General features: G+C 41.1%; 1 protein-coding gene across 1 annotated transcript in view; it reads left to right on the forward strand.

Annotated features, from left to right (window-relative positions):
• The window catches only part of FAM13A (family with sequence similarity 13 member A), a 79836-nt gene extending 60501 nt beyond the window's left edge, over positions 1–19335 (forward strand). Inside the window, 7 exon segments of the mRNA XM_018553572.1 lie at positions 839–1056; positions 2656–2739; positions 6105–6200; positions 10547–10628; positions 12824–13022; positions 16985–17086; positions 18629–19335. Coding sequence (XP_018409074.1) covers positions 839–1056; positions 2656–2739; positions 6105–6200; positions 10547–10628; positions 12824–13022; positions 16985–17086; positions 18629–18752 — 905 coding nt within the window. The 3' untranslated portion in view covers positions 18753–19335.
• The last annotated feature ends 7948 nt before the right edge of the window (positions 19336–27283 follow it).

Here is a 27283-nt window from a genome sequence, read left to right on the forward strand (position 1 = left end):
CCAACACTGTCACTTTGCCTTGAATAGGAAAACTAACCACTTGCCGTCCGGCCGTTGTAAAAAAACGGCCGGCCAGGCGCTCTCTAGATCTGAGCGGGCGTCTAAATGTCAGGGGTCTGTTTGGACCCCTAATATTTCCCAAAGCCCCCCCAACAGTAAAAAATAAAAATAAATGATTTTAAACACTTCCCGGCCGGCCGTTGTAAAAAAACGGCCGGCCAGGAGCTCTCTAGATCTGAGCGGGCGTCTTTAGACGTCCGCTCAGCCACGCCCCCTCGCGTGCCGCTGGGTGCGCTCGAGCGGCAAATGCCGATATTTGAAAACAGGCAGCGATGCCCGTTAATATACAAGCAATCCGCCAGCTATAGAGTCGGCGGATTGCTTGTATGAGGTCCCGGGATGTGCGCCCCCCCATGTGTGGTTCATATCATGTATTCAAAGGTCTTTATGGGGACAAAATGGACATTGAAATTTAAAGGTACAGGGTGAGAAATGTTAAAATGGCATGCTGAAGCAAATATTAAATCTTTGTTTTATGACTTTATGGACACTTTAAGTAATGTATATATTTTGGATTATATGAAATACGGCTTTGGCATTAGCAAGTATAATTTCACATGTTGTATTGCATTGTAATAGACTCCGTGTAGAGAATTTGTATAAAGTGTAATGTCCAGAATAGAGGTGATGAATGTTCAGCAGACTGGCACATAACACTGTATATTTGGTTGCAGCAGTGTGAAACCACAGCAATATTACATTTGACATGCTTAGATATAAAACTTTTTTTTTTTTTTACTGTATTTTGTGTGATCAACTTTGAATTCTGTTATTTAAGAGTCAAAAATCAAGCTGTCTGAAGAAGATGTAGTTCCGCAGATGAGACAGCGGAGCAATACACTCCCGAAAAGTTTTGGTTCCCAGCTTGAGAGGGAGGAAGAGAGAAAGCCAGAGGTAGAAAAGGCAACTAAGCCTTCCATAGAAACTACAATGGAAACTATTCAGAAGAAGCTGCAGGAGAAGAGAGCTGAGGTCAGCCGTCCAGAGGATATTAAGGTATGGAAATAACTCTTATGTTTCTACAAAGAGAACGGACAGATCATTTTTCACTTTTATAATGTACAGATATAGTTGTGACTAGAAACTGGCACTTTAATGTTTAAAGGTGATTGCATTTTATGTATAATGTTTCCTGAATTAGCCTTCTAATAGAGCTAGCCTGATTTATTAAGTACCCTGACACAGGTCCCTTAGTGTTTCTGGACCTATTAAGTACTGTGAGCATAACCTGTTCTATCTGCTGGAGTCCCCAAGAGTAAGATGTGTAATGTCATTTAGCAAGTTTTAGGGCTTGTTCGCACGACGTCCGGATTCTGTCCGGACTAGATCCGTGCGCTCATGCACCCAAAATGTATCCCTATGTGTTTTATGGGCTACAGTTCTCACGAGCGCAGTCCGTTCCGGTCCGGACAGAAAAAATACTGCATGTCACATTTTGTCCGGTCTGGAAATGCACGAATGCATCAAAAACGCAATGAAAACACACCGAAAACGCACTGCAGATAACATACTGACAGACACCCACAAAAAAGAAAAAAGTTGTTGTTTTTTTAAAAACTGGAACACATCAAAAACTCGTCAAAAACGCACTGCATGCATAGCACTGCGTCTCCAGATCTGGACCAGAAAATCGTGTGAACAAGCCCTGTACACACGATGTCTGGACCGGATCTGGAGCAGACCTGCAGACGCGATGCTATGCGTCTTTGACGCGTTCCAGTTAAAAAAATATATACAGGTGAAACTCGAAAAATTAGAATATGGTGCAAAAGTTCATTTATTTCACTAATGCAACTTAAAAGGTGAAACTAATATATGAGATAGACTCATTACATGCAAAGCAAGATAGTTCAAGCCGTGATTTGTCATAATTGTGATGATTATGGCTTACAGCTCATGAAAACCCAGATCCACAATTTCAGAAATTTTTTGGCAGTGTGGGCAGGTGCTAAGTCCTGCTGGAAAATTAAGTCAGCATCCCCATAGAGCTCGTCTGTGGAAGAAAGCATGAAGTGCTCCAAAATCTCCTGGTAGACGGCTAAGTTGCATTAGTGAAATAAATGAACTTTTGCACGATTTGGATGCATTTTGGGTGCAAGAGCGCATGGATCTGGTCCGGACTGAATCCGGACGTCGTGTGAACAACCCCTAAGTAGTCTGACCCTGTAACATTTATTATTATTATTTTTTTTTTTTACCCACCATTTTTTGTAAATCATTTTTAGTCATTAATCCTCAACACTCTTGGGTGGGGTTTTTTTTTATATAAGCTTTGCTTGTATTTTGTATAGTTAAATGTATTAGCCCCAACATCTCTACAAGTGGATCTGTCCAAATGAATACAATGATGCTGCAGTCATTTTGTTTATTATTTATGTATTAGCATGGCGGGATTGGAAAGTGAAGGTATTTATTTTAACTTTTGTTTCAGTTTGAAGGCTTCCGTAATGTAACGGGTAGATCATCTCTCTTTCAGTAAATGTAATAAATGACTTGTTCTGTATGCACACTGGTTTCATTAATGACAGCTAGCACTCCTTTGGCTTTTAGGCTTGGATATTACTACAGAATCCATTGATTTCTTTTGTTTTCTAGGATATGACCAGAGACCAGATTGCAACTGAGAAAGTGTCGCTTCAGAAAGCCTTGCTGTACTATGAAAGTGTTCATGGCAGACCAGTATGTTTCATTATATTTCCTTTTTTTTTTTTTTTTAAACCTATATCGCTGCTCATTTCGTTTCCTTCACAGATTATTAGAGCCTAATATACTGTCTGAGGGTAACTAGAATATTGCTCACAAGTACACTTAAAAGTATTCAAACTGGATTAAAGGAGAACTATGAGGTGAGTGCTTTTCACTCACCTCATAGTTCTAGCCGACCTGTGACAATGAGACTGTCTCAGGTCGGCTCAGTAGATCGGGAAGTGAGCGAACACATACCGGGTTCGTTCACCTCTCGATCCTGTCATGGCTCTCTGCCGTGACAGGGGAAGGGGCTGGATTCCCCTCTCCCCGCTCCGATCTGCCAGCGCTGACTGGCGGAACGGAGGGGGGGGCGGGTACAGCTGGCTCTGCCTCTAGATAGGCAGAGCCAGCTGTCACTCACACAGCTGGGCGGATCCCGTCATCTAAGTCGGGATCCGCTCCGGCGTCTCAGTATACCGCGAGCTGTAGCTCGCGGTATACTGAGCTTAGGGTAACGGGAGGACGCTAGTTTGTGTCCTCCCGTTACCCTAAGGAGAACTATGGGGAAAAACACTGACCTGATAGTTCTCCTGTAAGTGAAAAATTATATGGAAACCATTACATTTTTGTAGTGTCTATACGTTTGTGAATTTTTCGAGTGCAATTCTCCTCTAGTTGATTTTAGGCCTTGTTCACACATACAGCAGTGACCTGCGTTTTACTATACTGGATCAAAGCAGGTGACCGCTAGGACACAGAAAACAATTACATTTCACACAACTGTGTTACACATAGAAAACAATTGCCTGTCCACTAAAACAGAGCATTTTATTGGAGAGACTGGTGTTAACCGGCCATTAGTCTCTCCTAATTTGAAGCTGGCAGTCTTGGCCAGTGAAAAATTATATAGAAACTTAGTAATGCCTATACGCTTGTGAATGTTTAGCATAAAATTCTCCTCTTGTTGATTTAGTCTCTTCTAACTTGGAACTGATGGCCTTTTCCATACATGCATCAATGTGTTTATCTAAGTTGGCACTTCCCAGGAAGAATCTGATGAAGGACCAGCAGAACACCTTCATTTTTCTTCTTAGGACAATTAAGGGAAATTAGGAGTTGGCTACTAGAAACTGGTAGATGTTGCCATGGTTGTATTAGACGCCCACTCTGCAGATCTGACCATTATCTAAAGAGTTAATGGAATCCGTTTCATGTTCTCAACTTGAGCTCAGTAAGCTTAGGAAATTAACTAACAGGCCTCTCATATATTATATCCTGGCTGTCAGCACTCAAAGACTAGTTCCTCTCTCTTGTAAAGTGTATGTAAACCCTAACAATGAACTTTTCTTATTTGCTCCTTATTGCTAATCCTGCCAATCTGGTGAGTTCCTAATTTCTTATAATGAGCTGACAAGACAGTGCCTCTGCTGCACTGGAAACACAAGGAGGGGAATTTGTCAAAATTGGAGCACACAGAATCTGGACCAGTTGCCTATGACAACCGTTCAGCTTTTCTCTTTTTTTTTTTTTTTTCAAATCTTAACTGAACAAACATGATAGATGCTGATTGGTCTTTATGGGCAATTGCTGCAGATTCTGTCTGCTCCACTTTTGATAAATTCCCCTCCTTGTGTTTTTAGTGCAGCAGAGGCACTGTCTTGTCAGCTCATTATAGGAAGTTAGGAACTCACCGGATTGGCAGGATTAGCAATAAGGAGCAAATAAGAAAAGTTAATTGTTAGGGTTAACAAACACTTTACAATAGAGAGAGGAACTAGTCTGAGTGCTGACAGCCAGGTCTCTGCAGCTTGTCAATACTTTTGTTTTTCTTTTTAACAAAAATAAATCTGTAAAAAAAAAAAACCGATTCATTGTATGGAGATGACCTATTCTTTTCTTGTCCTCCTTCACCAATTTGGCCCCTTCCTCTAGTGAATAGAATCTGAAAAAATGCCAAATTCCTAATTAAGAATCATCCTCTTTTTAATATTTGTTTAGCTTCAATTCAGTCGGAGTGTTACATGAGTCAGGTCACGTTTAATGTTTTTAACTGAAACTTTAATTAAAACGACTTTGTTCTTGGCACTGGTAGTTTGTGGAAAAGTACTCACTGCTTCAAAGCGATTTTATTAAAATCAGCCAAGCCAAAAGTCAGAAAGCTAAAGAGCATAAAGTATTGTAAGCCTATTAGTTTGGAGCCCCTTTGAACCACAAGTATTTTACTTACTGAGGACTTTAATAAAGCTCTATAACGTCATTTACATAGGTGCAAAAAGTGTATCTCAGCAGTCTTTCCTGCTAAACTGTGAAGCGGTCATCTAGATCAGCGTTTTTCAACCACTGTGCCGCGGCACACTAGTGTGCCGTGACAAATATTCATTTTTTGCTTAGGAACACTATAAATATATATTTGTCCGGCTAGGTGGCCTTTGATGGAATTCTCAAAGGTTCCCCTAAATATAAGGTTGGGGTGTTTCTCAGACAGCTGATCAATGTCAAGCTGACTGCGTCAAGGGGAAATCATCTGCCTCTTTCTCCATGTGCGATCACCTCTGAACACCTCTGTCTTGAGCTGTATTCAATTTCAGCATATCATATTAGAAGCTTCTTTGGGGCAGATGTGATGTACAAAACTGCTACAGTATGGTAGTCAAGGACTGTCATAGTGGACCTATCTTTCTGTCCACGTTTTATTGTTAGGTGTCATTTCATAAATGTGCCCATAACACAGCTTTACGGAGTGCCAGGTCCTATCTCTTTTTATTGATGTAATACAAAACACTACCATACCACAACAGACATATAAGGCAAGTTTGGAACTTGGCATTGGTTCCTTATGTCAGTAGGGATGCCAACACATAAATCTGCTGCATTGTGTGCTCTGTTACCTTGTATGCTTTCCTTCCAGCCATGGATACTTTCCAGATTAAGTGTCTGTACTACCAATATTAACCAATCAGATTGTTTTTTAAGTAGAGAATGAAAGCGAGCATTTGCTTCCAACGATAAAATAATTATTTTTGTTTTTAGACAGGAAAATCTATCTGTATCTATCTATCTATCTATCTATCTATCTATCTATAGATCTATAGATAGATAGATCTATCTATATATAGAAGTTTGCATATGCTGGTGATTTTAATCAACCTTGACTAGTCACCGAAACATGAAGCCCTTGACACCGCAGTATGTCTCTTGTTTTTTTCCCTCCTTGTAGTGGAAGTTTGTTTCAAGCATTGCAGAATTGCCAGAAACGTTCAGAGTTTAATGTGAACATTAATCACAGTGACAATAAAACAAATGTTTTACGCTGCAGGATTCAAAGTACTAACAGCAACTTTGTTTCAATTTTCCAGGTAACAAAGGGCGAGAGGCAGGTGATGAAGCCATTGTATGACCGATATCGGCTGTTCAAGCAGGTTCTCTATCGAGCAAATACCATACCAGTCATTGTAAGTCAAGCTTCCTGTTTGTATATCTCATGCTGCCATTGTGCTCAGATTTCTTTCTTTCTTTCTTATTTACAGCATTTGATTTGCGTTACTTTTTCTGTGATGGAATCTTAATTTGTGCAGAAGGAGGAAAACATTTATACTTGATTGGTACAGTTATGCAGCACAGCTAGTTGGTAAACGTATAAGTAGTTTTGCTGTTTTGAGCTCAATAGACATTGTAAGTCATGTCTCCAGCTGTACATTGAGCACTTTGTTAAATGTGTGTCCACTTTCAAAAGAGCCGTTTATAATCCTAGGTAATACAGTTGTTCATAATTGCTGACTAAACCTGGCTGGAGATTTTGCACAGTCAACCCACAGCCACAAATCAGGCAAGATAACCTCGCTCCCTTCAGTCAAGTGCATGATTTCTGAGGGTTACTATCATTTAGTATGCTTTGCTGCTCTTTTAGCTCATCCATCCTTTCTGCAGTAGCATGACTTGACTATCTGGAATACCTGCAGATTAATACTCCATCAATTATGGGTTGCCTGATTCTAAGGCCCCGTTCACACCTTTACGTTTTGTCGCGCGTTCAACGCTCTATGAATGCTCAACAAAACGTACAAACATGAAAATCCCATTGTTTTCTATGGGTCTGGTTCCCACCTTTCCGTATTTCCGCCCGTCTGAAACGCCCTACAAAACGGACTACGCTCAAACAAGTACATGTACTTCTTTGGGCCGTTTTGTAGGGCGTTTTACATTGGGATACAGCCAAGTAGCCTTCGGAATCGCGCAACTTTTTTACCGCGAATCGCGGTAAAACAAAACCGCGCGACGGTCGCGCATATGCAATACGCCTAGGTGTGAACGAGGGCTAATAGTTTATTGTTCATCACTGCTGACTAAACCTGGCTGAAGACTTTGCACAGTCGGCCCTCAGCCACAAATCAGGCAAGAGAACCTCGCTCCTTTAGTCAAGTGCATGATTTCTAATGGTTACGATCATTTAGTATACTTTGCTGCTTTTTTAGTGTTCTTTTGTTTTTAAAGAACAAGTTCTGCAATCTGAAAACACATCATATTAGTTAAAGAGGCACTTTGACCTGCGACAGTTATAGCTCGCTCCTCACCGCCCCATACTGAAAGATATACTTGCCTGTCCAAGCTTCTGCACCATGTTCCTAGTGCAGGGGTCCACCCCGGCTAAGTTCTAGGGTCATGTGTTCTCAGAGCTTACCTAGGTCAATGAGTCACTGTGCCATCCATGTGAGAGTGTTCAGGCCTGGCAATTAGCTGCTTATGGGGGAAGCCACTTGCTGGAAGAGCTGCCCTGTTAGAGCAATGGTGTAAGAGTTCAAAAGAGATGTGTATTAGGAAGTGTTTCTTGCTGTGGGCATTGGTCTTTCAGGAGGCACTCCCATTTGCCCTGAATAGGCAATGTTACTATGTCTCTGTAAAAATAATATTGATATTTAATATGGTTTTTTCTTATAACCCTTGAAATCTTTATCCTACCATCACTTTACTTCTACCATTTGAGTTTTCTGTTTTAACTAAAAATGGTAAGCACAAATTATATTTTATTTTGGTCAGTGTACAGTTGCTGATGTTCATTTGGTGCAAAAGTTTGTCTTGATTTCCTAAATCTGCATACCAAAGTTCCAAATGCAAAAGGACCAAAATATGTCTGATCACTGTATAGAATGCTTAGCCTTTGCTCCTTGCTTAGACTCAGTGCAGCTCATCCATCCTTTCTGCAGTAGCATCAGATCTGACTTGCCTACCTGGAATACCTATTACTATTCCATCAATTATGGGTTGCCTGATTCTAATAGTTTATTGGATTGCTTTTCCATGGGAATATCTTGACTTATGTGCCTCATTTGTCATAATATTTGTGCACATTCAGCACTAGACTTACAGAGACTATATAATAGACACACACACAGATATTTTAAATGTAGATGTTCAAATACTTAGGGATCTAGTCATAAAGCAGTGGTATGGAGCTGCCCTACAAAAATAGTACCTAGTACCTAGTCATGTGGCCGGCCCCTTTTCCAATCACATTATGAGGAGAGAACTCCATGGTACACTGCAGGTTTAACATTGCAGCCTGCATTTTATAAGTGGGCCAGACTGTCATTGCCTTGTGGTACAATACTCATCTGCCAATAAAAATTATGAAGAATATAAAGTTATTTAATTGTATGGAAATTGACCTTATGGAGAGCCCATACTTGAAGGGTTGAGTGCATGAAGTCCAACGTGTAAAAGTACCCACTTAAGAGACTGGAGAATCTTTTGTGCTCCACAAGAAATTCCTGGTGAACACATGGTTTTGTTTAGCAAGCTAACACTTTACCTGACACTGGACACACCTCAATGGCTGCTTTCTGGATGAAAGATACATGAAAACTGCCACATGCACCATCTCAGTCAGATGTCTCATGAGAAACCAAACATCAGAAGAGCTTTCAGATCCCTGAATGCATCAGGTACCCACTGCGTATGTGCCCTTCAAGGCTCTGGTCACACAAAATATAACCAATTAAATATGTCATTTATGGGTAGAAATCACTGGCTTCTAAAAAAAAAAAAAATCCTGACAGGATAGGCATATTGAACTTAACATTGCTGAAACAGGTGCTATAATTTTTATGTTTTTTTCATTACTCTGAGAGTCTTTGACTTGAAACAAGTCCATGTCCATAGCCGGTGTTTGAACACTCAACAAAACAGGCTTGTTCTAGTTAAGTGACTCTCCAAGTAATGAAGGAAGGATAAGGATGGCAGCACCCCGGAATTCTAGCCATGGAAACTCCAACATTTCTATCCTAACAGAAGCTGCAACAGTGAACACATTAAACCTAAATTTTCTGCTCGATCCACCTGCCATTCCCTTTTTGAAATTCTCTCTCTCGCACTCTTTCTCTCTCGCACTCTTTCTCTCTATCGCACTCTTTCTCTCTATCGCACTCTTTCTCTCTATCGCACTCTTTCTCTCTATCGCACTCTTTCTCTCTCGCACTCTTTCTCTCTCGCACTCCCTCTCTTTCCTGTCCCTCCTTTCTATTCCCCCCCACCCCATTGTTGTAGCAGAAGAGACTCCAAAACATGCAAGAAGTCAGTGAGTGATTAATTCAACCGACATATATCAATTTTAAATGGACCAGACCGTTAATGTAGTAGAATTATGAATCTAAATGATATTTTTATGGTGCAAAGATATATTCTGTAAAAATTGTTTGCACGAAGCAGTGCCTTTGGCGGCACAAGATGTATGTTATTGCTGAAAATGGCTTGTATTCATTGTGTTTCGCAGCGTAAGTTATCACATGATTTATGTGTTATTCTGTCTTCGTCCTTGTTAAAAATGTACCCCGAGTTCTTTATTAATTAGAATGGTTAGTGATGTTGCATTGCATTCTTCCTCTCCTGGTAAATTCAGCAATAGTATGTTTGTGCAAATATAGTCTAGAAATAGGACACCTGTCCATAGTGCCCATTTAATCCTTTATGAAGGACCAATCTGGAGAAGCACTTGAAGAATGTGTGTACACTTGCTTTGACAGAAGCTTTGATGAGTGACATTGAAAAAGCCCATTGGTACAAAAGAATTAATAGGAACAATGGAATGTAGTTCAAGAAGAGTAAATCCTTGAATTGCTGTGGGTTTTTTGTTGTAGTTTTTGTTAACCTGTTTGACCTGTGACCATAAATAAAACCGGAGCTGGTGAAACTCAAAGCGACCTATAGTGGTTTCATCCGCTGCAAGAAAACTTTTTTTAATATGTATTGGAAAATAGAAAAGGGAATTTCGATTAGTATAGGCAACAGACCCTCCCACTATTTGTTCTAGCGTTACGCAGTGTAGTACCCCATGGTCTTCACTGTTGTAAGATCAAGTGGTGATCTGCTATGAAATACCCTTTCCAGTCAGATATAAATTTGGCTGTGGCATGTTTTTGGAAGTCTTGGTTACAAGCCTTCCTTCCTGTCAGGTTGTGCAATTAAATAATACATTGCCTCAATTTTTTTTGTTTTTTTAGGCCAGTTGTATGTAGTTTAGATGACCACATCGCGTTTCTGTAAGATATAAACCCAAAACTGTGTACTGATGAAAGTCTGTTTAACTTGGTTCTTAATGTTGCCAATGTCCACTCCACATGAGCTCAATGTGTTTTTAAACGCTGCCTTCTAATATTAGATGCAACATCTCTCTGAGGCTTTCAAATACTCTGCCTAGTGTTTCTACCTATCCTAATTGGCACAGTAGATGCTATAGCTGTTAAGTTCGGGATGTTTTGATAGACAGGGATTTCTGGTGTAACATACTTGTTAACACTCATCACAGGGATCCCCCTCAAGCAAGCGGAGAAGTCCTTTGTTGCAGCCAATAATCGAGGGTGAAACAGCATCCTTCGTCAAGGAGGTAAACTAAAGACTTCAGCTGCTAATGACAAATAACTGCTAAATCTGCATCAATACCCCACCAAACAATCAACCCCCTTAATACTGATTGTGCCTCTGTAATTGGTGCCTTGATTCCTTGCGGCGCTCAAGAAAAATCAGTACCTGCTTGAGTCCAGCTGGTTGTCTGAGCTTCTATACATTACCCATTGCTATGATTGCGTTGACTTTTGTGTTCAGAGTTTGAGATGATTTTCACAGCTTCTTGCTTTTTGTTCCCTATGATTTTGCTTCCTACCTTGTTTATCTTGCACCTGTGTTTGCTGAACTATATGATTTACTCACTGCTTTAAATGATCTTGGTGGTTTAGAAGAAAATGTTTTCCTTACAGGCTGCTTCATTAATGTGTAGTTGTCATGTGTTAATGTTAAAAAAACGAAAACCTTTTTAAAGAATTCTTCAGCTGACAAAATGTTGAAGATGCGATATATGTTTTGCACTAAGGCTGTACAGGAGCCTGGTAGCAAATGTACCAAATATATCGCATCGGAGACCTTTTTTTTGCTTGTTGCCACCTGAAATATTGTGGTCCCTGGCTACTTATAAGGCCCAGCTGTTGTTTGGATTGAGAGGGTCTTAAATTCTCATTAGTTCATCCCTTGGTTTGCTTGGTGCTTCTATAGAGCCTAATTCTGAGCCATCAGCTAGAGATACAGATGCCGATTTATTTATTTATTGCAGGTATTTATATAGCCCCGACAATTTACACAGCACTTTACATAGTTGCACATTCACATCAGTCCCTGCCCTCAAGGAGCTTACAATCTAAGGTCCCTATCTCACATGCATACATACAGGGCCAACTTAGAGAGGAGCCAATTAACCTGCCAGCATGTCTTTGGAGTGTGGGAGGAAACCGGATGTATGGGGTTACTTTCTAATGGTCGCCAGACAATTTAAACAAAAATATTCTCATTAGATCATTTAACTTATTTTAGGCATACTTACCTGCAAAAGCCTCCCTTGTCACATCCAGAAGCCCTGAAATTGCTGCTGGGTGCTGCCATCATTGATGTGGTACACTCACTTTCTTTTCTTTTGCACAATATGTAGCTGAAGTAGCCCAGGGAAGAGTTATGAATCAGGTTATATACCCACAGAATCTACACAGAACTAGTTGCTGCTGCTTAGCATTGCTGCAAATCCAAATCTAATGTAGAAAACGTGGGAACTCTTGACAAGTAGCGATGTTCAGACACTACAGTCTCTCTATATACTGCAGCTCTGTTTGTAAGGACGAAGGGGGTAAGAGTCAGCTGTGCACTATTAGTTGCATTCCTGGCTATAAACGTGTGTATTAAGATGTCGATAGAACAGTGCCTTTGTCTTTTCACACATCTGAAGGGTGGCACAAGACAGTTAATATACAAGCTTGATTATAAAGAAGCATTTCCCTGCTTCTGTTTGCTGCTAACTGGAAAAAAGAACATTTCCAGGTGATACAAAGGAACACTATAAATATGATGTAGTGCTGAATTATGTCATCTGGTCCTAAACCATGACACAGATTTCATCCACAGCTATATATTCAGTTAATTAGAAGTGTATACAGTTTTGACTACAGTTTTCTTTTTTATTATTTTTGTGGGACAAAACATTTTTCTAGATAGATTTTACAGGCTTGACTTGTCCAGGTTTCTTCATCTGATGCTACAAAGAAAAAGTTTAGTCAAGAAAATACACATTTAAGAGATACTGTAGATCCCTTAACCTGTGTTGATAAATCCAGTTTCACATGTCTAAGAAAGCTGCAGTCCCTGAGATGAAAAACATTGATAAAACTATATCTCGTCAAGCTGGAGGTTTAGAAATGGGTTTGAGACTTGATAATGTGTCCTTTTTTAAGGCTTAATATAATGTCACATTAAAAGAAAAGGAAAATGTTGTTTCTCCATTGGCTCCCTCACTGACCATATTTTATTTTAAGTTCTGCAGTATTTGTTACTACATTTGTGTATTGCATTTGGAGAGAGTTGCTACAAACTAGCAGTTTTGATATAAGAAATAGTTTCACTAACTCTGAGCTGGAGATTTGGTGATTTACTAATGTGGTTTGCAGTGAGCTATTGGTGTCCTGCTGCTTATCCCCAAATTTGCATTGACCATGTGCATCTGCTTGCAGGTTAATATTAAGCTTTGTTTTCTCTAATTCTTGTGTACAGGAGGAAGAAGAAGGATCTGAAGATGATGGCAATGTGAACAATGATTTTGCAGTAACTATGAAGCCAGGTTTCAGTGTACGAAGCTTCTTGGATCAACTTGAGGATGAAGCAGATGGTTTCGTGTCTCCAGTTGATGACAAAACTCCATCAAAGAGTAGTCAAGACCTCGGGCTGGGCAATATTCACTCTGCATCTGTGTACGTTGGATTTTGAAACCAAACTCTTTTTTTCTTAATTATGAAAGAAGTGTAAACAAGGATTAGTGAAATGGGGTGAGATTTTGTCAGACTCATAGGCCTCATCTGACCATCCTCAGGACAGCAATACTTCTGAGTGCTGCAGAGCGCTCCATTGAGCTGACGTTGCAGGATTTGGGTGACTCGCCTTGTGTCTCTGGGCTTTCTAGACTGCACTATTTTACAGTCAAAGAAGGCAGAACAAAAATGCAGCCTGGGAGACCCATTAAAGGTAGAATTGGAGCCCAGAGAACAGGGTTTTTCTTTTTCATTTATTGGGAGACACAGGATTCCTACTACACTGCTTGAACTAGTCTCTTTATGCAGCTATCCGGAGCAGCATATCCTCAGCAAAAGCTTTGAGAGGCCCATACCTGGAACCGATTGAATGATTGCAGGACCTGCTTTGAATGTGACCTTCAGGCACTGGGTTTTGCTTGTAGTGCTTTCCAGGCATCTCTGTACAGTATTAATTAGCCAGAGAGCTCTTTCCAGGTCCAGGGCCGTGGCACAGCCTCTGGTAACACCCAGCCTCTGAAGAAGCTTTTGTAAGTAGGTGGTCAGGACAGAGCACTGGAAGCTATTTTGTTTATTAGACCCATTGGGCGCCATTATTATTAGTCCTTGCGGTTGCCTGCAGTGACCTGGTCTCCTTCTGCCTTTTTTACCTTTGTATATGAGCTAAATTGTTCCCATTTGTGGTCAACATGTTGTATCACAAAAACAAGAGGTTCCCAGTATCAGACGTCTCTGGCTCACAATCCACTAACCATTCGGGACGGCCTGCAGTGTTTCCTTTCAAGGAACTGACACAGACAGCCTGGAACATTCCTCCATGACTTTATCAGGTGTGGCCCCCTCCCCGGCTTTGACCTAGTAGGATTTTACCACAGTTAAACACAACTTTATGAGCCAAATTGCAATGTTTATTGCTGACTCTGATTACAGAGGACACAAATTTACCTTCAGACCTACCCCTAAAGAATCATTATCTGCCTGCAGACTTTCATCCTTGAGTTGTAGATCCTTTATCTGATAGTCTCATAAATCCCTACAAGATGAAGTTGTCCCTGAGGAGACACAGGCAGCTGCCATAACTCCTAGGCTTGGAGAGACCATTTTGGCTCTTATTATTCGTGTGTTACGTGGAGGTGCAGCCTATAGCTTCTAGTAGTGCTAGTGCAACTACCCATGCAGACACTACTTCCAGATATTCTGTACCCTGACTGGAAAAGCCAAATGTTTTTCAGTCTAATACCCATTTGAGGAGGCCTTTATTAAGAAATGGACTGTTCCCACAGTTTATCTGGAAGTATCCCATCTTATTACAGCTCTGTCTATCCCTGCAGAGAATGCAACAGTATTTAAACAACATTTAGTATGTTTGGTATGAAGGGGTCCCTCCACTTTCTAAAGTGGGTAGACATCAGTTAGCCTTTCTGCAGATTTGGACAGACAGCATCTCAGATGCCTGAATACGAGAGGTGGTTTTAAGGTGTTAAGCTAGAGTTCCGCTTCTAATCCCCTTTCTGCTTCACGTCTTTTAACCTCCCGGTGCCAGCACCCAGATTAACAGAACTCCTTGCAGCTCTTCTAGACCAGGGGATTATCACCCCAGTTTCTGTTTCATGGATTCTATCCCAACCTTATCACCGTTCCAAAATCAAAATGAGGCATACTCCCCATCTTGGATCTCAAGGTCCAGAATCACTTGGTCCAGAACATTTTCTATGGGATCCACGAGCTCTGTCTTAAAGGCAGTCCTGTTTTCCCAGTTTTTCTCCAGACCTCTGCAACATATTGTCATTGTGAGACAAACTGGTGTCAGGCGAATAGGTTTGTACGGAGACTGAACTGAAGACCAGGTTGTCTCTGCCCTGGTGGCTCAGGAATGCAGCTGTGTTGAGAAAATCCTTCCTTCCGACCTCTATAATTATTACAATGAATGCCAGCCTGAGAAGTTAGACACCCTGACAGTGCAGGGGACTTGAGGCTAGAGAAATTTCAACTCCTGATCAACATTCCATGGCTTCAAACAGTTTGGTTTGTCTCTGTAAAACTGGACATCAGGGAGGAACCAGAAGCCTTGCCATGGTAAGAGAAGTAGAATTGTTTGTGAATGTAAAGAACTACATGTTCTAGCCTTGTCTTCTCTTCACATCACAGGAGGAAGTGGAAGCTCTGGTGGTTCGTTCAGATTGGCACAACCTGTTCTATACCTTTCCTTCCCATAAACTCCTTCCTCGACTGCTTTGCAGGATCAAGGGTATTCTGGGGATAATGAGACTCATGACATACACTCTGTGGACTTTTCCAGATTAACCCGATCTTCTGTCCCAAGGACCGATTTACCATCCTGCTTCGTGGTCGCTGGTTTTAATGGCAAGTCTTGAGGGCAGGGGCCTCTCCGATTCAGTAATTGCTATGATGTTAAAAGCCAGGAAGCCCATTTTCTGCAAACTCTACTGTTGCATATGGGAGACATAATTTGCTTAGTAGGAGGAAAGAAACATTCATGGGATGAATCCTGACCTTTTTACAATTATACCTGGATCAGCAATTGGCCATGAGTACTATTAACAGTCCGATTTTGGCAAATGCGCTTTTGTTCCAAAGACGGTTATCCATTCTTCTTTAAGATCTTTGTACAGTGTGTTTCTCATGGTGCTTTCCTTGTGTGCCCACCTGTGAGATTTGAATTTAGTTCACTTGCACTCCCCTTTTCCATGCTCACTCTTCATATTCTTTTCCTTGTTGCCATCACCTCTGTAAAGCACGATGTTTCCATAAAGAAACATTTCTGATTTTACACAAGCCTCCTTCCTTCCCAAGGTGGTTTTGGCATTTTACCTAAACCATGGCCTTGTGCTCCTGTCCCTCTGTCTGGCCCCAGTATGAATTTTCCTTCATCGTCTGAATGTAGTTCGGTGTGTACACATCTATCTCGCAGCAACTGACTCCCTTTGTCATCCCTGATGGTCCCCGCAAAAGGGAACCAGCTTCTCATTCCACCATTACTAGGTGGCTCAGACAAATCCTCAATCTAACATGTGGTCTTAAGGACCAGGTTCTTAGGCTTTTTGGCATCAGGCAACTGTTTCTCAGAATTGGAAGGCAGCCACCTGGTCTTCTATTCACAAATTCTCTGTCTTACCATGTTCAGTAATCCTTTAATGCAAGATTTGACGGTAAGGTTTTTCAAATTACTGAGCTGTGGGCATTCCCCAGTTTTTCATTTGGACTGCTTTTGGACTTCCCAAATGTCTATGAATCCTGTGTTCCTCAATAATAATAATTAAAAAAAAAACAGGAATTTTTTACTTGCCATAAATTCCTTTTTTTTTTGTTCAAGTTTTTTGAGGGAAACAGGTCCAACTCCTCTGTTTATGATCTTGCTATCTGCACTGCTCTGTTACAAAACTGAGGCATACTGGAAGTGCGAAGAGTTATACCAGGCTAGACACTTTCATTTTTTGTTTGCCTGTGTCCAAATCCTCCCATAGGTGGCAATATAACCTAAATGTCTGTGAATTTTGTGTCACTCAGTGAATTTTAACCCCTTCGCTGCCAAGCCCCTTCTCAGCTACTAATGAGAGCTGCTATTTTACAGGGCAGAGTTAGGAGAACCCTTCTGGTGTAAGTTTTTTTTTTTTTTTTAGCGACCATGAGCTTATAGCAGTAGGGTAAAAGCCACTGACGTATGGCATGCTGACGTGGCCAACTGCAAGCTGTTCTGTTCCGCCATATGCCATATTGGTGACAAAACGGTTAAACCAAAGTGAGTACAAAAATCCTATTTGCATGTTGTAAGGCTTATCTCGCTCGACCAATCACCTGCTAGCATTCTGTCAGACGATTACAGAACACAAGTGTTCATTTACATGCATTGAGTTTGATTTTGGATTATTATGTTCTGCATACAGGCCAGAACTTATAGAACAGCTCCAAGAAGCAAGGCAAGAGAAAAAGAGGATCAGGAAGAAGCTCAGAGATTTTGAAGACAACTTTTTTAGACAAAATGGAAGGTGAGTGAATTGGATGTAAGCAGGTCACGCAGCAGGCTTTTTGTTCTGAGAATTGTTTGTTTGCACAGTGCATTCACGCTGCCACTTGAACAACCTGTCTGTATCATTATGCATTCTGAACAGACATCATGTTAATTCTAATTAGTGTCTCTGTACTGTTCGCTTTCCTCTCTGCAGTGTGTAGGCTTCAGGCTTTTGTTCTGTCATTTCAAAACTGTAAGGCTGTTTGTTATGTCAGGCTTTGTTATATTACTGCTCCTTCAAGTGCTTTTACTTGTCAAACCCCCAGGTGATAACCATGCCACAAGCTCTTCTAAGTCACAAAAACACTATAGCTCTCTCCTAGCATCCAGTTAAATGTATATTAAAATCCTATCAAATAGTAGAATAAAAACATCAAATCCAGTCTGCGAGTTTCTCATATTGTTTATCATAGGCTAATCCTTTAAATAGCATCTTTATTAGAAGGTAGAGCCAAGCTTCTAGCCACAAGGGTCCACGAAGAGGTATGGGAAGCCAGTGGCTGTTTCAGCCCATTTTCATCCACTCATAACCAAAATGTATGTTAGACTGACCCTCTAATGAGTGTATGAATGACACCAATTTCATTGTGCCATTTTTGTCATTCATATATTGCAGCCTAGCTTTATTGTCAAATATATTTATGGATTTGTGGTAATATTGGCACAGGAATTGTGAACAAGGGTGAAGATAAGTGTTAACGCTGATCTAAATCCTCCTATCCTTCACAGCTGAGTAAGATGCTATCTTAGCCTTTGTTTAGATCTGCAGTTGCTTACATATGATCATCTATGACAAAAACCCATTTGAGGGCTTGAAGGTTTGGTTTAGAGAGCAAACATAACCACCCTGGCAACTGTTAGTTACTCCAGATGCATGTCTTGATGTAACTATTTTGGGAAACCCCTAAATCGGTGTGTTTAATTCCGCTTTAAGTGGTGAATCAGTTTTTATTGGTATTTTCACAAAATGCACACAATTCAGTGCACAAAACAATAATTCCGCTTTGAGGATAAGTGGTAGTATGAAGCTTTGGTGAAAAGTGGGGGGTTAGGTAATATTTCAGGATTAGGGGTCAGTTGATGCTTAACCCTTTCGCTGCCAAGCCCTCCGGAACATTTTTCAAATCAGCTGGCCAAGCCATAAGTAGTGGGGTTAATAATAGAGGTGATGAAGGTGAATGATGCAGGGCTTCTGCACCAGAATCAATCACATCAATTTCAGATGCCAATAAAGCAATGCTTCTAAATTCCCTCTAGCCATACTATTTATAGGCATACATACCAGACTGCTTAATATTGACACATATGCCATACCAAAGGTAAATTCCATAACATGACAGTGTTTCACACACTGCCTTTCTCACAGGCAGGAGAAGTTTTTTTTTTGGTTCCAGTGACAAATGTCATCAGAGAGGTGTATGTACCTGAAACCACAAATATTCCCCTTTAATCCAGCGCATAGCTTTTTCAGTGTTGCGTTTCAATACCACTCTCAATTATGTATTTTTTATCTCCCTAGATATGTTCAAAAGGAAGACCGCTCTCCAATGGCAGAAGAGTACAGCGAGTATAAAAACATGAAGGCCAAACTCCGGCTGCTGGAGGTCCTAATAAGCAAACGAGGCTATTCACAGACAGTGTAACAAGTCTTTTTTTTCAGTCTGGAATAATTTTTTTTATCTCAGGACTCGAATCACTGAAAAGGAGCAGATTGCCAAGTGGAGCTCACCTGTCGGAATGTGTATAACATGGCCCATACAGCAGACAATGCTAGGATGGAAATAGGCCGGTTTCAAATGTAACAAGGTGGCTTGAAGGATGTCATAATCTTACTTGGCTGGATGTAATAAGAAGAGGCCCAGGACACTCCATATGAAAGGTACGACGAACGATAAAAACATTATCCACTCACTGGACCTAAAAGTAAAGGTGGGACCTGTACTCCAGTTCTGCTTTCTGCTGCTTTTTTATGAACCAAAACTTTGGTCAATGACCTTCCAGCGGCGACCTTTCACTGGTTCCAATATACTGATTACTCATCCCAGTAAGGATGGCTTTGGACACGAACCTGTGTTCTAAGGAAAGCTATGAAGCTCATATCGAGGACAAGCTAATACCTCATTTTAACACTACTTGGTTCTTTGTCAGTGACACTTGCCAGCATCTGTGGTATCGGATATGGACCAGGCTTGCAATAGATCTTTATAGAACCAGATCTTCATGGTGGAGAAGCAGCAGATCAAGACAACTGAGAAGACAAAAGACAATCGAATGAGCAGTTTCTGATAACCAGCTCATGCCAACTGCTTTAGTATGGAATAAACCGATTTTACTGACTGATTATTTTTTTTTTGCTACCAATCGTGTCAGTTAATGTATAACATAATGATTAATGTCTTTGGGGTTAGTAGATCTGCCTGCCCCCTCCCTTTTTTCTGCAGCATGCACTTTCTTCTTTTTACTATGACTGTAATTTATAATGTTCTCCAGTAAGGCTACATGCTTTAATCCAACTTCTGTGATCCACCCATAGAAACTTATGATTGTGTACTTTCCTGTCCTCTTACATTTCACGTGACCTTCTAAATCACCAGTCCGGGATCCCAGCAGCTTTCTGCTTGAACTTTACTATTCAAGAATTTAACTACAGTTCTGCCATCTTTAATCTCAACACTGTGGACTCTTCCATACCAAAAAGAAAAAGACAAGATCACTCCATACAAGACTTTACTAGCGCATGAGAATGATCACCGCTCGCATTACATTTGTGTGTATGGAAAAGCATTACAGAAAGTTGGGGTTTGTGTTCAAATCACTTTGGAATCAATTTGGAACATAGGTTAACCAATTGTTTGGGTGATTCTTGCTAGAGCTATGTTATGATAATGAGCACCATGATTTAACTTAATCACATATACTGGAGAGATGAGTCTACGCTTGCGGTACAGCATTGGTTTTTAAAATGCAATTGCGTTGATATCATCCACAGGAACTGTCTGCCATCTGTGTCATTTATAATAATGGTACATGGTCCTTTGTTTAATAAGGCAAAGTGCAATAACCCATATGGAAGGGAATTGGAGACCATCTTTCATTGGCTATTGTAAACGGCTGGAATCGCATTGCTGTGGGTTACAGCGCAGTAATAGTAGTTTGTCCATTTTGCACATCGCACAGTAAAAACATGCAAGGTACTTTAGCTACTCCACCTCCTTTTGGATGCTAAGCCATTTGACTTCTTTCTTGAAGTCCTTTTTAAGCATGAACGCAATTCTGAGGCACTTTTAGAAAGCATCATTTTGAAATGGTAAACTACAACTAGCGTGCAGCGAGCAAAGACCTCCTGTTCTGTAGTGGCGACTTTAGCATTAACAACAGGTATAGCTCGGTCCAACTGTCATGCAGCAAGCACTATATTGTATTGTTTTACATGTTATGTACACTTTCAGTTAAAAACTTTATTTGTGTTGACACTACAAAATTATAAGTACGTCCCTGTTGCGAGGTCCACGTGTTAACTGCACAATTTTATACATTCACGTCCCATATTTAACTGAGTGAAACATTTTTGATAGTATGATATTTTTAAGTGCGTCAACTTCATGCAGTTTCTTGTGAAGAAGGTATTAAATCTCTATTTTTATAATAAAAGTAGTAGCAGTATAACTAAGCTGTAGGCACGGTGCATCCAGCCAGCTCCCAGTGATGCCAGTATGTTAGGTCTCCTAAAGAGGAACTCTTTAGGGCAGTGGGGCCACCCCATGCACTGCAAGGGTTAAGTGCTTGTTTGCATCTAGGGTCTTAGGCCTGTGTGCGTTCCAGAGCGGTAGCCCTCAAGTAAGAAAGATATACTCACCCGAACCTTGGCTGCTAAAACAGTCCGGTAGCTTCTTTCCTCCTCCACTCCGACGGTGTTATGTCCCGCTGTGTCCTCATGTCCAATACACTCTATTGGATGTGATGACTCATGGGTTCTAAAAACCACCAGAGGGGAGAGGCTGCAAGGACTGGTCTAGAAGCCAGTCTGAGGTTCAGGTGAGTATTTCTTTGTTCAATGAGCACTTAACCCTTGCAGTGCTGGGGTAGCCCCACTGCAGCGGGTTAGGTTTTCTACTGCCCGAAGTTCTACTTTAATGATTGCCTTCATTATCACAATTAAATGTATTCTAGTTTGGCCTCCACAGTATAATCTATTTTGTTATGTGTGAGGTACTGGAGCCGACTTCACACTGAATGATCCAGAGTTGGTTTCCCTGGTAACTGCTTGCAGTGCCTACAGATCCAGAGCCTCATAACCTGCTTCCTGCATCCCATTAAAGCAGATCTTACAGTACAGAGCATCTGTAAAGTCTGGCGACAAATGTTTTTTTTTTTCAACTTGAACACCATCCTCCATGAAAAATAGCAGCATGGTAATATCATTAGGTTTGCTCTTCTGCCATTTCTCATGCCAGCTCTTCTATTTTAATGTAGTTTGGGTTCACAGACCAGTTTTGCTTCTCTGAGCACAATGGTTGAATTTGTGAAGTTTCAGGTAGATGTCTTATCACTGTGTTTTGGATGCATTTGGCTGTATACGCAGAGACACTAATCGGTGCCAGACAATCTCGAACACACACACTGTATGTCAGGTGTTTCACAATGACCAATGTCTGTAAAGTAACACTTGCAGGTTTATTTTAGAACATGCAAAGAGCAGTGACGATGTACAAGCGCAGCAGCAGCTGCAGCACATGGCTAACAATCGGGTTTCAGTTGAATTCTGAATGCTTGATATGGGTTACTGCACTTTGCACACGGTTTGCCTTGTTGAAGAAGCCCAATTATTATGTATATGCGTATGTGGTTGGTGATTGGAAAGATAATTGCACTAAATGTTTTTGTTTTTTTAAGAAAAAAAAATATAAACTCTGTTTGCAAAGAATATTTACCGATTTTTAAATCACGTGACTTCTATTAATCCGCTCTTACTGGTTTCTTGTTTTGGTTTTTGTTTAATAGCTGAAATGTACAACAAAATAATGTGGCTCGGCATGCTGGGATAGCAGATCTAGTTCCATGTGTCTGTAAGCTTGTTGTATTAAATAATGATCGTCATCATAAAACTTTCAGTGCCCTGGAAGGCTAGCACTAATGGATATTGCACACAGCAAAGCTTCCATTAGGCTAGGGCCTCCGTGCTTGGGCCACCTACATTGGTGACTATAGTTTGTCTTTAAGCCAGAGGTCCTTTACATAAGCCCCCCACACCAAATGCTACATCCGTCCAGGTTTTAAGAAAGAGCTTTAAATGTATCAAATTCCAAAAGCCAGTGACTCAATCGTTTCGTAGCTTGTTGTACAAGTAAGGGAGTCCACAGTCTAGTGAATGGAACCATTATGACAGGGGACAGGGCAGCTTTTGGTATAGGAGACCAGACAGCATTGCTGTACATGTAGCTTACTTCTTACGATGCCTATTATTATTTTTCTACAATTTAAACAATTGAGTATTTAGTGCATTGACCCACTTTTCTCTTTTTAACCATAACTTGCTCAGACTAGCAAAACAAAGTTGATATGCAACTTATCAAGCAAACTATAAAACCTGGAAAAATCTAATTTATACTTTGTACATCTCATCCTTGCTCAGTGCTGTTTATTTGCGGTCATTGCCAGACTAGTAATCACCATACTGAAATTGTATATGCACAGACTGCAATCAGACTACTACTCTTTGTATCTTGCATCCCCTAGACCAGTGGTTCTCAACCTGTGTAACCTCAAGACCCACATTTGTCCTTGGTCATTAAGTGGTGACCCAAGTCGCACTGCAATGTAACGCACTGCATTGCGGCACCGTGCGTTCCGGTGCGAGCGATTGAACTGTGGGCGGGAGGTGTGTTTGGGGTGCCATTACGAGAACTGGAGTGGATCCTCACCCAGGGGTCCGGTGCTGGGCTGCTGTGCTGTGACGGAGCTCCATCCATTCATACATGCATTGCTTGTACAACTCCCATGCGCGCCCTGTAGATGTCCCGGGAGCTAGAATGTGACGTCACTCCGGTCCAGGGACCTCTACAGAACACGTGAGGGAGCTGTAAGCAATGCATGTATGGCTGAAGCTCCCTCATGGCCTTAGCTCCAGGCCATGTCAAGCTGACACTCAACGCCAGGCAGCATATTCTGAATGGCTGCTCTGCGTGAGAACTGACAGTGCTGCGCTAGGAGGAGACTAAGAGACTAGAAAAGTGGAAGGCACACCGCCACCCACTGAACACGGGGTCCCGACCCACCAGTTCAGAACCAAGGATCTAGACATTACTGCACAGTGAAGCTGGGAGGTGGGGGAAATGCCCAGCCGGCGAGCCCTGTCTTATTAGTTTGGCATGCTTGCTCTGGTGACTACAATATTCCCATTTGATGACATTGGGTATTGGGAGCTGTTGCATTTCTATTGAAAGGACTTTCCTTTTTACATCTGAGTTTTTCAGCTTCTGTCCTAACATACCATTACCAGGTTTTGCATTTCAATCATGGGTGAGCAAATTCAAGTACAGGCACCATATTTGTGTTGGTAGGTTAAAGTCATCACATCTTGGTGCCAAGAAGCTGAGTAGGGAGTCACTGGGCAGTTTGTTTTTAAAACACAGCTAATAGACCTTTATTTTTAGAGATACCGTGCAGCCTCAGCCTGCAAGGAGACCATCCATGGCGGGGACCAAAGCTGTTTTTGCTTTTTGTCTCTTGCTCTGATGACCAAGGGACGCTTATAAATAGCGGGTATAGCAGAGATGCCACAGGTTGCCTAGAAACAATACAACTTTTTTTTTAGTGTGGTTTTAAACCTTGATTAGTTGATGCTGGCTAATATGATATTACGAATGAGGTCCACTCTAATAACTCACCTTCCAATGCAGCTTTTTTTTTTTCTCCAAACTGCAGGCCCCCCCAACAAAAAAAAAATATTTATTACTAGGTCTGATGCATATCAAGCTAGTTCTAGTTGTGGGGAAACAAAGGATTTGGTAAGCAGAGGTCATGTGACATGGTCCTTCTGATAATGTTACAGCTGACCGAAACTGTACAAGGCATTGAAATTCATCCAAAGACATTGGCCTTAGCAACTGGGATCTCTATCCTGTTCTGTAATCACACACCCACTATGTCATACTTTATAAGCAGAGCTACATCGGACTCTTTAAATATGCTTTGTAATATACCGGCATTGTGCTTGGTTATATAGATGTATACAAATTACAGTGGATTGGAAATGTTTTTTGCAACTCCAACAAGTAGCAGAAACTGGTGATTTTTAACGCTTCAATGACTAAAAAACAAATATATAAAACAGCCATTGACAATTCTGTATGTTGCACAATAATTGTACAATGCTCTTTGCTATGTATGTTTTGGATCTTCGAGTTCCATGCTCATGGTATTTTCAAGCTGTTTTGTATGGAATGAATAGATATGTCTTTTTGTATGTGTATCAGAAAGAGAGAACCAAGTGTACATTTTTGTATTTTGTATAAAAAAAATAAAAGCTATTTTTGAATGCAACAAGTCTGGATGGTTTTAAGGTATGAGAAAGTGGCATTCATTTTGTAACAGTATCTGGGCGGGGAGGGCATAGCACTGCTTCTTACACAGTCAGAATATAGTGTTGCTAAACCAGTACATTCTTCATCATGTAATGATAATCTGGATCATGTGTAAACAAAAACTTCTTCAGGTTTTGGGTGGACCTGTCCTTTAACCTGCAAGCAATATACACGTTAACATGCCCTTAATACAATGCTGAAAGTCATTTTCTGGGGACAGATAGAGCTTTCTTTTGGTGGTATTTAATCACCACTTTTTTTTTTTACCTTTTTATAATGAAAAAAGTACTGCAAATTTTGAAAAAAAGAAAAACGGTTTCCCCTATGTTATGTTATTAAACATTTATATTTGCCCTATTTTTTTGGTAAAATATAAAAGACGGGGTCACGTCAGGTAAATAGACACCAAACATGTCAAGCCTTAAAATTGTGTGCACCCGTGAAATCGCAAAATACCATACCTAAAATTGGGCATAGGCGACTCTTTAAAAGCTTTAACCACTCATCAGTTTAGTGTTATTAGTGATTGATGGAGAATTAGAATTATTGCTCTTAAGGTGCCCATACACCTTACAACCATCGCAAGACTTTTGTCTTGCGATGGTTGTAAGCTAATTAAAAGCTCGTACCATCTGCCCATCTTGGACAGGCAGATCATACTTGCGGTCATCGAAAAAAGCCCGCCCCACCGAGGACAAAGTGAGGGACAGACTGAGCTTCTTCTCACTAATATACAAGTCTTTAAAGGAGAATGAGGCGAGTAATTTTCACTCAGCCTCATAATCTGAGCCGACCTGTGACAATGAAACTGTCACAGGTCGGCTCAGTAGATCGGGAAGTGAGCGAACACATACCGGCGCTCGCTTACTCACAGTTCCCTGCATGAATTCCCCCGCCCTCCCCTGTCCGATCCTCCAGCAATGACTAGCGAAACAGATGGGGGAGGGGGCGGCACAGCTGGCTCTGGATAGGCAGAGCCAACTGTCAATCCCGCAGCTGGGTGGATCCAGACAGTATTGTCGGGATCCATCCCGGCTGCGGCGTCTCAGTATACCTCGAGCTGTAGCTTTGGATCACGGGAGGACACTAGTTTGTGTTCTCCCGTGACCCCTAGGAGAACTATGGGGAAAAGCCCTAACCCCATAGTTCTCCTTTTAAACCTTCGTTAGGACAGACGGTGGTAAAATCTAGTTAACTGATAATCAAATCTGCCAGTACAGACAGGGTTAATTAGAGTAAGTATAACTTCCCATAGCTCCCTCATTAACGTTACATAGGAGGGAAACGAAGTAGGATTTTAAAGCAAGTATAATGCACTTAAAAATCTAAGCAGCAATTTATTTTAAAAAAGTGCAGTGCAGGCGCATTGCCTGCTACTATAACAGTGCATAGGGATAATAGGTGGAGGAACTTTCAATTTCATCACCCCCCCTTAATTTAACCCTTTAGTGAATACCCCTTACTCATTCACAAGGGGGGGGCACATCTGGGTACCCTGATGTGAATGATTCCCCTGCCCGCACCCCCACAACCAACGCCCCAGGGCTTGCGGGGAAGAGGCCCTTGTCCCCATCGGCACAGGCTAGTTCAACCTGCTCCCCACCCCACAACACTGATGCCCCTAGCAAATGTCTCCTTTCACCCCTAACAGACATACAGACTACACATAACTACACCTTACACCCATATGCATCATATTGCAAAAGAAAATGTGAACTGTACTGGGATTGCATCTTCAACCCTTTAGCCTCCAATCTCATATATAAACAAGGACCGGCAATGCCACTCTCCAATCAATAAAGAGACCAGTGAATAAAAGGAAAGCCGTCATCTACTGTATATGACACAGAAGAATGTTCACCGTTGTCTCAAAGAGGACTCTGTTAACAGTTACATTATAGTCATGGCCAAACAAAAATATTGGCACCCCTACATTTCTGTCAGATAATGCACCCACTACCCGAAGAAAATTGTTGCAATTACAAATGTTTAGGCATTCTCATGTTTATTTCTTTTGTTTGTATTGGTATGACATAAAAAAGTGGAGAGAAACAAAAACCAAACTTGACACATTCCAGGCAAAACTCAAAAAATGGACTGGACACAATTATTGGCACCTTACTCCTGCTTTATGCTATGTGAATAAGAACATGTAACAAATATAAAGTAGGTGTTATCCCAGGTTGGCTGCAAAAGTGGAAATGTGCTTTAAGTTATCTGGACTTGGAACAGTTTTTAATAGGGTCACATTGCTTCTGGGTTTTTTTTAGCTTTAATTCCCAGAAATACTTCTGCTTCACAGCCTTCTGAGAATGAGAAGGGAAGAGGAAGTGTTAAGTCAGATGAAAAATCCACTGAAAGACACAATCTCTCCAATTCAGCCACAAAATATTTAACAAGATTAGGACCTATATAATCGCAAACTGACCTCAATATTTTACTGTAAGCTGCAAACAATGATAGTATCTGGAGAGCAATGCACGTGAAAATAACTTCTGATAAAAGGTACTTCGCTAGTTGGCTGATTATTTTTGACCTTTTCTGTTGCTGGCACAGCTTTAGAACGTTAATGTGCTGGTATGTTTATCTGG

The sequence above is a fragment of the Nanorana parkeri genome, unplaced genomic scaffold (assembly GCF_000935625.1).
Source record: "Nanorana parkeri isolate BGI_ZX_2015 unplaced genomic scaffold, ASM93562v1 scaffold124, whole genome shotgun sequence".
In the NCBI taxonomy this organism is placed as follows: Eukaryota; Metazoa; Chordata; class Amphibia; order Anura; family Dicroglossidae; genus Nanorana; species Nanorana parkeri.